Here is a 10,511-nt window from a genome sequence, read left to right as displayed (position 1 = left end):
TTAGTTTCCATGCAGTCATCATAAAATTAAACAACTTTGTTTTGAAGAATATGTACAATATGTTTAGAAAGTTTCTCATTAGAGGGATTGGCAGTTTGTGTTTGTGTTTGGATTTGTGAGGAGAGATGTGGAATAAGTGGACATATGAATGTTAATTGGTGCTGTAATGACTGGACAATGTCTTGCTCAACATTGGCTGTCGAGATGACGATTGCTAGTCAAAGTCATGTTGGATGACATCACACCTTGCGATACATCTTGATTGCAAAGGTGTCAGCCACTGCCAGCTCCCCATCAGAAGTGAATGTGATTCCACATGGGTCAAGGATACCATGAGCCAGGCAATCAAGAAACCTGCCATCTATATCATAGTGGTGAATATGACCAGTGTTACAATGATCAAAATGGCTCACTGCAAGGTAGATGCCTGAGCTGTCACAGCATACACCCTTGCAATGCAAGCAGACCTCTGCTGGTTCACCAGCAATTGATGGTTTGATCGTGGATAGTACAGTACCTGTGCTATCAACAACATCCACTCGCCCATAGTAATATCCACTGATCACAACTCTATCAGTGTCATCATGGACAGCCAGGTAGTAAGGTGGAGTCCGCACTGGTATGGTGCGTAGGATCTCACCATCAGTGGGTCTGTGCTCAGTCCACATCTTGCTCTTGACATCACCTACTAACAATGCTCCTCCCTTCTTCACGGCTGCACTCCATAGGTTAGGTTGTGTCATATCAACCTCACTCGGTGATGCCTTTGGGAATTGAAAGTCAAGAGTGTAGTCCTTCATGTTGAACACCTTGACATACTTGCTTCCACCTTCCAACACGAGCAAGCGCCGCTCAGGACTGTGGATGGCTGCAACTGCCTCTGGACCTGTGGGTAAAGAAGAACCCAAATGTAGCATATGCACTGTACAGGGTGTTAAAAAAAAAGGAAACCGAGCTTGTTTTGCTGATTTCTCGGGTATGACGTATTATTTAGGAAAATGGTAACCACCATCTGTTACATAACCATGTCTTCTTTTTTTGACACCACGAACTCCATTTTACCATGACTGAGCACCAAGTGATGTAACTGACATACCAAAAATGGCCTTGTTCCACATGCACCATAAGACCAATTGACAGTTTCATTTGTTGACAATTACAAAATCCAAAATGTACATTATCAAAGTCATTTATTCAATTGCTAAAACATATCGAGATTTATCACTGTCCTCTTTATGACCACTGTCCTTCTTCTTCTTCTGTCGTATGTCCTTAGACCTTCAGCTCCGTTGCAGCAAGCCATAGTCCAGTGTGTCATTGTCTAAGTCAATTAGGCCACGATCACCATTCGGTGGCCGGTATATGGGACAGCTGGTCATCACATGTTCCACAGTCTGTGATGGGTCACCACATTCGCATTGGGCACTGTCTGTGAGACCCCACTTCTGCATTGCAGCCCCGAAGCGTCCCACACCTGTCCTCAGGCGATTGAGTGTTGTCCACCCTTACGGCGGAGGTGCTGGCCCGGAACTTCTGCTGGATCCTCGATGTAGTGGTGAAGCCTGGATGGTTCTGCTGCCTTCCACTGGTCCATCCATCTTGCCTTCACCCAGGAAGCCTTGGAGGTGTCCGCTGGTGTTGTGTGGAGCAGTTCCTGGGCTTGTATGGCAAAGGGACGCCGGGACTTGAGGCGTGTGCGCTGTGGTGTCTCCGTGACTACCTTGTGGAGGAGGTGAGATTCACTCAGCTGTGCCTTCCGAGCAAGGGCCAGCGTGGCTGCTTCTCGTTTGATCTCTGCTGGAGCAATTCCAGCAAGGACCACTGTCCTTCAAAATGCCCCCATTCCTTTGAACGCACATCTCTGTCCAGGTTCTCATTGCTGTGAACGAATTACTGATTGCTTCTCTTTCTCTGATAATTGTCAATTGGTCTTATGGTGCATGTGGTACAAGGCCATTTTTTGGCATGTCAGTTTCATCACTTGGTGCTCAGTCATCCGGGACGTTAAAATGGAGTTTATGGTGTCAAGAAAAAGAAGACATGGTTATGTAACAGAAGGTGGTTACCATGTTCCTAAATAATTAGTCACACCTGAGAAATCAACAAAATAAGCTCAGTTCCATTTTTATTCTAAAACACTCTGTATATAAATATACTGTCAATATAAATAGCCCGCCTTTAAGACGTCATGATGAAGTCGCACATTTTTCGAAATTTTGTGCATACATGTATATCTACATGTATAACCTAACAAACCTATTACTGTACAAAAAGAATTTTGAAAATACTAATTTCCGTTCATGAGATATGACTTACAGGTCCAAAAATGGAATAATTCATATAAAATCACATGATGCAGGGAGTTGTCATGATATGTCAATTCCTGCGTTTTTACCAGTATACACATCCCTGTTTAAAGGGAAAATACAACATTTGCAAACATCAAAAAATAAAACTACCAAATCATTTGAAATACCTTGCTGGACTGTTAGTGAATGACAGTGTAAAGCATCCTGTAAAATCATGGCACCTGGTACATGTATACTGTCATTTTCAAGAAAAGTGGTATTTTTGTATCAATTTCCAACGCTGATCGGCTGACCAGCGTTGGGAAAAACTGGCTTTTTTTTCAAATACTGGCCCCAGTTGACCATCGCACTTGTTTGCAATCGATTAAACACCTATGAACGGGTACAAGCCAGCTAGACTGGTTCCCTGACCTTACAATTCCCCAATGTATGTAAACTGCTCTGTTTCTTTTTAAATGGAGTCAGGGAACCAGACTACAGGAAAATGATTGTTTTTCTTGGTTTTTGTAGCATTTTCGAACCCAAAACCTCAAAAAAGTCAGTGTAACTATATTTGCTATATATTTCCAACCCCCCAATTCCATCCATTCCTGAAAATTACAGCAAAAGCAAATGATGTATACTCCCTTTAAGTACATACCAATGTCAACCCAGACATTTTTTTTTTTGACACGTATTATGTATTTCCAACCATAAATAAGTCTCCTTCATGCCCCAAATTGCATGCGCTCATGCAAGACTTATATTTTCAAAATTATTATGGCAGTTTGCTTTGAGAACATGCATATGTACTGCATGCAAGAAACTTACGTAATGGTAGGGGAATGGTTCCCTTATGTTGTCCCTCATTGCTGCAGATGATCACTCGGTAGTCGAAACTGTCTGCCACCGCGATCTCATGACCACTTGCAGTAATACCTAGAAGCCCATTGAACCCTTCTGGACCACCTGCCTCATTAGAAAACGTGCGACACATTTCCCACTTGACTGCTTGCACCTCAGGCTTGCCTAGATTGATGTTGCCAGTCCTCTGTTCAAGTCTCTTGATGTCTTTCAGTGGCTCTCCGTATTTGAGAGAAGCCTCTCCACAGTCAATGATGTGATGTTTTGGCTCACGATGATCTATAACAGTACAGGCTGGGCAGATAAACTCTTTACATGTCTCACAATAAAACCAGTTCACTTCCCCCTTGTGTTTCTGGCATTTAGACTGATATGATGTTTGCTCCGCTGAACAGGACGACTTTCCTTGAGAAGGAGCTGTAGCCATTTTATCTGTATACAAATAGTATTTAAAAAGAAATTGCAATGGTTAAAATACAGCGATGGGGACTTCTTTCTTTATCATGGGCATCGCAAGGTCAGGGGGGCAAGTGGGGTGCGCATGCCCCCCCCCCCCCTTCTGGAAAGAAAAAAAAAGAAGAAAAAGAGAGGGAGAAATTGAAGAAAATTAAGCGTGACGTCGTATTGCTATTAATTTCATGGGTTGGGGGGATGTCCCTGCCCCCCCCCCCTCCCTCGAAAAATTGAAAAAAAAAAAAAACAATTGAGAATACGCTAGTGCTTTGCCCCTCTAGCAAAAATCCTGGCGATGCTCGTGTTCATTATACATTTATACTGCACTTTCCACTTAAGGTTCACACTGGCGAACAAAGACAAATTCATGTATCCACTTTTGAACAAGACATCAAATACAGTGGTTTTTTATTCCTGTCAAATTCTTTTATTGCTCTGGCATTTTGAAGAACTCTGATAGTTAGCACCATCTCCAGTTGTTACTAAATAGGTTTTGTTGGAACATTACAATACACAATCTTCACACTTTGTTGTTTAAGCCATACACTTGTACCTGTAATAAGCTAGCATTTAATCTCATTCAAACAACTGACAATATTTTCTTACCTCTTATAAATTCCCACCAAATCACTTTTAAAACAAAATTGTTCCAATTTGACGTAAAGCGCACAAACAGTTCAGTCGTTTGGGGCGGATAAAAGATGGCGCTGGACAAACACAGAATTGTCACATGACATAGTTTATATATACAGAGCTGAGGATTTTTGTTTTCCTTCATATATGTCACACACAGACTCTGCTTACATGGCTTAGGCAAAATAAAAAATAGTTCTACTTCCGGCTACCTACATACCTACCCTATTTTTGTTTTGGTATAAATAAAGGAAAACCCCCCGAAAACCATCAGTTACTATTTTTTACTCTTTACTACATGTACATGCAGACACCATGTGATCTTTCAAAAAAAAATCCCCCCCCAAAAAATAAAAATTCTTCCCTATAATCGGAAACAGAATTTTTTTGCCTTAGGCCTATCTGTGTTCATATTTACTTGACACTTGAGTTTTGGACCTTAGATAGGTCTGTGCATTTTATCTACATGTACATACATGTATATGCTGCACTTTGTTGAATTTCAATCGCTTACACCCTCAGCATGCATTTAAGTAGTATCTTAAGAAATTTAAGAACTTTGTAATAGAACACTAATTTCATCCAATATCTTTTGATATTGCACAAAATAAAGGTTTCATTTCCCTTGTGTTATAAATACTGATGAAGAATTTTAATTGATTTGAAGTTATCATTTTGATTGTCCAAAAACATTTTCCGTCAGTTTTTAAATGTCAAGATAAAAACTACATGTGCATAAGAGGACACTATGTCCTCAGTTGGAAACCATTTTAATCAAATGAGAGGAGTTGCCAAAAGTTACCCAAACAAAAGCCATCAGAAGGACAGTGGGAAGTCCTCAATCTACTCAAATCTTTGTGGGAACAGCCGAGTTTTAGAGTTTTCTTTCGATATTCACAATGAAGCCAATTTACAAATGTACCCATTGACCAATCAGCCCAGAGACCGTCTTGTCATGCTTGTAGCCGGTTTTAATCACTTAGTGTCGCATAAAATTTGGAGTCCTGGGTCATTCCGTGGCAAATCACCCCCCCCCCCCCCAAATTTAAAGTTTAAACCCCACCCCCTTCAAATTGGTTCGTATTTAGTTTATGGGGTAATTTAGGCTGAAAATGCTGAAATATTAAGTTTTAGAGCCTTCGGACAAACAGTTTTCGCACTACGGCCCATCATTGTTTGGCAATTTTTGTCAAAATAGCATGGCTGCCAATTTTCAAATGACCACATCTCCATAACCTGTGGGCCAAATTCAATAGTTTGCTTTGGAAAGTTAGCATCATAAGGAAACCAAATTTACCATTACTTTTCATGTCGAGGTTATTTGAAGTATAATGGCCTTTTGACATTTTTTCATTTTTCAGTCAGGTTGGCGTAGCGGTACTTTCCTTGCCTTCCACCGCTGTGACCCGGGTTCGAATCCCGCCCAGTCCAATATGTGGATTGGGTTTTCAGTCCCTACCTGGTTCCATGGGTTTCCCCCAGAATATTCCTCTGGGTTTTTTCCTCCCACCTCTAAAACTGTAACTTCTTTACATTGTCTTCTCTCCACAGGTTGCTTCAGGCTTTCGAGCTACAGTGCTTATGGTACTTTTGAGGAATCCTTGGTTTCATTACCAGAAATAAATAAAATAAAATGAATAAAAGACAGCTCCCCAAGCCTCTCTCTTGGCCCCTCCCCAAGCCTCTCCCTTGGCCCCTCCCCAGCCTCTCCTTTGGCCCCTCCCCAGCATCTCCCTTGGCCCCTCCCCAGCCTGTCGCTTGCCCCTTCCCAGCCTCTCCCTTGGCCCCTCCCCCAGCATCTCCCTTGGCCCCTGCCCAGCATCTCTCTCGGTTCCTCCCCCAGCCTTTCCCTTGGGACCCCTTCCCCAGCCTCTCTCTTGGCCCCTCCCCAGCATCTCCCTTGGCCCCGCCTCCCCAGCCTCTCCCTTGACCCCTCCCCAGCCTCTCCCTTGGCCCCTTCCCAGCCTCTCCTTTGGCCCCTCCCCAGCATCTCCCTTGACCCCTCCCCAGCCTCTCCCTTGGCCCCTTCCCAGCTTCTCCCTTGACCCCTCCCCAGCCTCTCCCTTGGCCCCTTCCCAGCTTCTCCCTTGGCCCCTCCCCAGCATCTCCCTTGTCCCCCCAGCCTCTCCCTTGACCCCTCCCCAGCCTCTACCTTGGCCCCTTCCCAGCTTCTCCCTTGGCCCCTCCCCAGCATCTCCCTTGTCCCCCCAGCCTCTCCCTTGGCCCCTCCCCAGCATCTCCCTTGGCCCCTCCCCAGCGTCTCCCTTGGCCCCTCCCCAGCGTCTCCCTTGGCCCCTCCCCAGCGTCTCCCTTGGCCCCTCCCCAGCGTCTCCCTTGGCCCCTCCCCAGCATCTCCCCCAGCATCTCCCTCGGCCCCCCCCCCCAGCATCTCCCTCGGCTCCTCCCCAACCTCTGCCCTGGTGCCTAACGACAGAGAAAAAGAAAGTCGCTATCTGATGCAGTACCAGTTATTTGTGGACAGAGTGCGATATGGGTTTAATTAGTAAAAATGTTGTTATTCGACAGTCACATCACTTTGTATCTTTAGACCTCTTCAGTTGCACTTGCAACTACGGAAAGCCTAAACAAATACAAAAGCCAACAGAATTCTGAAGAAAAAATGACTACAGCTGAACACATATGTTTCTCATTAAGTTTGATTGTATTTTTTATATGTTCTATTTCATTGTAGACGGCTCATTCATATCCAGCGATGCTCACCTTCGATCAGCAACCACTGTGCTCAGTCTGGTCACCATGGCAACTGAGCAGCCTCAGGCCCCGCCTCCAGCAGCCATTGGTCAAGATCGTCGCGTACCAATTCCAATCAGCAATGAGCGTAGTCAAGGGCAAGGCAAGACACCTGTCAGCTTTGTTGTTGTACCTGTCAGTGATCTGGGTTACCCTGTTGGTTCACCAGGGAGTAGCATCTGGGCTTATACACCAGGTAAGCACAGTTTTATAATTAAAGGGAAGATACAACATTTGGAAACATCAAAAAACGAAATGATCAAATTGTCACAAAATATCTTACTGGATTGTTTGGGAATGACAGTCTAAAGCATCCTGTAAAGTTGTGGTTCCTGATGTGCTGACATTTTCAAGAAAAACTGCATGTTTCCAACGCTGGTCGGCCGACCAGCGTTGGAGAAAACTGGCTTTTTTCAAAAAGGGCTCTTCCTTTTTATATTTAGTTCATCTGCATTTTCTTTGCAATTGATTACACACCTGTGAAGACTACAACGCTGCTAGACTGATTCTCTGATCTTACAATTCCCCAAAGTCTATAAATTGCTCCGTTTCATCTTAAGTGGGGTCGGGGAACCAAACTTCAAGAGTATAATTGGTTTCTTGGTTTTTCCAGCATATACGAACCCAAAACATGAAACAAGTTAGTGTAACAATATTGGCTATAACATACTATTCCTCCAAATCCAATTATTTCTGAAAATTGCAGCAAAAGCAAATGACGTACATTCCCTTTAAATGTACATCGCACACTTTCAATTCAATTTCATGATTTATTTATTCTTATCATGTAAAAATATGAAACTTGTCTCCTCATTCTGCACACATATACTGGTAGTCGTATACACATTTTCATCGGATGCATAAAAACTTACTATATTTGGAGCATCAAGATAAGAGCAATGTGAAATAGTCCCAGATTTTCTTGGCTCAGTATACTGGTACTTAAAAATCCTAATTGAAGGAATTATAGCCAAAGCATCCTTCCTGATTAAAACATGCTGTAAAAAAATCAACTCAGGGATATGATTACATTTACGTTCTGGCCAGAAAATGAATTTAAAAAAAAACTACTGTGATTTCTAAACCCAAATGACATACAGCACATGCGGATTAGCAAAATATTAGTTGTCATCCATCCTAGAGAATGTTTTCCTTAAAAACTTCTTTGTCTTCTGAATTCTTCTGAAGGAAGTAGCGGTGACAGGATCCTAAGCAGCAACTAAGAGGACTTACCAGTTTAACTTCCTCCATCTAGACACTGTCAAGAGAGGATGGCTTCCAAATACCTGGTAAGCATCTCACCCCTCCCCCCCCCCCCAACACTTCATCCATTGCAATCAGCATGAGTTCAGGACTTGGAAACAGTTAAAAAAAAACACCACATTTTGGGTCCAGAGTACACACAGTCCTATTCAATTGATTTAGTCCATTAATTAGTGTTACAGGGTAATCCTATACAACAGCACTGCCCAGCTCACAAGTGACAGTGAGTCTATCCGTGAGGTACAAAGAGGACTGAAGGCTGGCGCTCTGGGACCAGCACAAACTGAACAGCGATCATTGAGAAAATCAAATAACGAAATTAAAACGTCATGAAGATGTACCTTTTGTATCTCAAGACATTACTGAAATGTCATCATGCTTGCGAGCTCTAACTTTATTCCCCTGGTTATTTCCTACAGACACCTGTCAGCCGGTTTGGTGAGCAACATGAGCCAATGTCTGGCATGCATCATAACATGGCCATGGGAGATGGGGGAGGGGTGACAGCTCATGGAATGGCAGGAGTGGTCTGGAACCCTGTAGCCACCATGCAACTTCATGGCACTAGTCCAAAGGTGGGTCCTGTCTCAAAGCTTAAGTCCGTGTCAATATTATCAGGCTATATATGTGAGGCATTCTGGCAAAATGAGATGCAACTGGGCACAGGCCGTAGTGAAGGGAAAATGCACGAAAAAATGATAGGGGGATTTTTGGGTTGTTTTGCTGATTTTCAGAGTGATATTCGTATAAGTAAGCAAAACAGGTAGTCTAAAAATCATGGAATACAAGAGTTTTTAAGATAAGATAATTGGCATCGTTCATTTTCGTGAATACAAAACTCGAATTTTTACAGCCAGGCCTTTTTCTCAGTATTTTGCTATTTTTACATGTCGATAAAAGCAAAGTTTAAAGTGAGCCATAACTTGTCAACGGAATGTCCGATTGAAGTGCAACAAACAGTATTGTAAGGAGCATTTTATTCTCTTTTCTAATACCTGCAAACCCTCATTTCAACCTCTGCCCAGTTCTGTCTCATTTTGCCAGAACGCCTCACATATATGGTCGTCAGTAACACGTGTCTATCAGCCGCTTTCATATATATGCGCATTATTACTAGCTGCAGCAATTGGGAGACTTTTTCAAACCTGTCATTATTTTTCTAAACTTAAATTCCTTGAATAGTTACTGCAAAATCCTTCTTTAGGCCAGGCTCAATATATTCCTGATGTAGTGAATGCCCAAGTTTTGAAGTTGTTAAACGTTAAGAGGTCTTAAAGTACCTGCTCAGAAAAATACAATATTGAGTGGCTCGGAGTGGAATGGAAATCTGGACGTTTCTAGCCAAGTGAAATTGGATAAGTCCAGATTTTACCGAGCAATAATTCCTCCCATTTCACAATTTGAAGCCAATCAACATTTGTTTTCTATAATTAACATATAGATCCTTGTCATTTGATTACTGTTAAAAATTTGTGGGAAATGTATTTCTCTCTTCCAAACCACCCTTTCACAAAATGTTTGAACCCAACTCTGAAGCTACTGGCTCTTACGAACAATACACGCTTTTCGCAACGTTTAACACACATCGGCATTTGCAAGCTAAATCCGCGGAATGGCCGGGAACGAGAATGATCCTAACTGTTCAAAAGTATTTTCCATTCCCCATTCCTCCCCCCCCCCCCCCCCCCCCCGGAGGGGGCCCTAAAATTGTTGGACACAATTAACTACACGTTCTGAAATAATATTTTCACATCATTGCATGTAGTTGGTATCAGAACTACACCTCCAGTCACCCAACAAAACAATCCTCATGTTTTTAAACATAAATTTATTAATATGCAATTTTGTCTTCTATTTTCCCAGGTTTGGGGAGCATAAAGCCAGCCGGTCATGTGACATGACAACACCTCTCCTTCCATTCCTATAGAGGGCGCTGTACGTCACAGCCGTAGCATCCACAAGAGATAGTTAAGTTAATTATGTTTCTTAGATGTCCAGCAGCCATAGAGGGCGCCATAATCCATTTTTTTCTCGGACATAAAAACGCATAGACCGCCAGTCAGGCACTTTCAGGCATTTGGTTATATGGCAAATTGTTTGTTGACAGCGTGCATAACTATGCAGTGCTGGTTCAATGCGCCAAAATGCTAAATATGGTACATACATTGAAATACAATTTATAAATTATTTTGGTAAGGGCTGTATTACTCAAAAGTTGTATGAAAATGTTCGGAACCGTATTTTTTTTCATTTCGTATT

At 42.6% G+C, this 10,511-nt stretch overlaps 1 protein-coding gene across 1 annotated transcript; it reads left to right on the top strand.

Moving 5' to 3' along the window:
• Positions 1–6,935: 6,935 nt before the first annotated feature.
• Positions 6,936–10,167, top strand: LOC119733303. Its single transcript, XM_038206901.1, has 3 exons — positions 6,936–7,185; positions 8,672–8,827; positions 10,116–10,167. The coding sequence occupies exons 1-3, from the start codon at positions 6,952–6,954 to the stop codon at positions 10,128–10,130; spliced, it is 405 nt and encodes a 134-aa protein (XP_038062829.1). The 5' UTR covers positions 6,936–6,951; the 3' UTR covers positions 10,131–10,167.
• The last annotated feature ends 344 nt before the right edge of the window (positions 10,168–10,511 follow it).

This window comes from Patiria miniata, unplaced genomic scaffold (genome assembly GCF_015706575.1).
Source record: "Patiria miniata isolate m_02_andy unplaced genomic scaffold, ASM1570657v1 HiC_scaffold_25, whole genome shotgun sequence".
Classification (NCBI taxonomy): domain Eukaryota; kingdom Metazoa; phylum Echinodermata; class Asteroidea; order Valvatida; family Asterinidae; genus Patiria; species Patiria miniata.
This window is presented reverse-complemented; position numbering and strand designations above follow the sequence as displayed.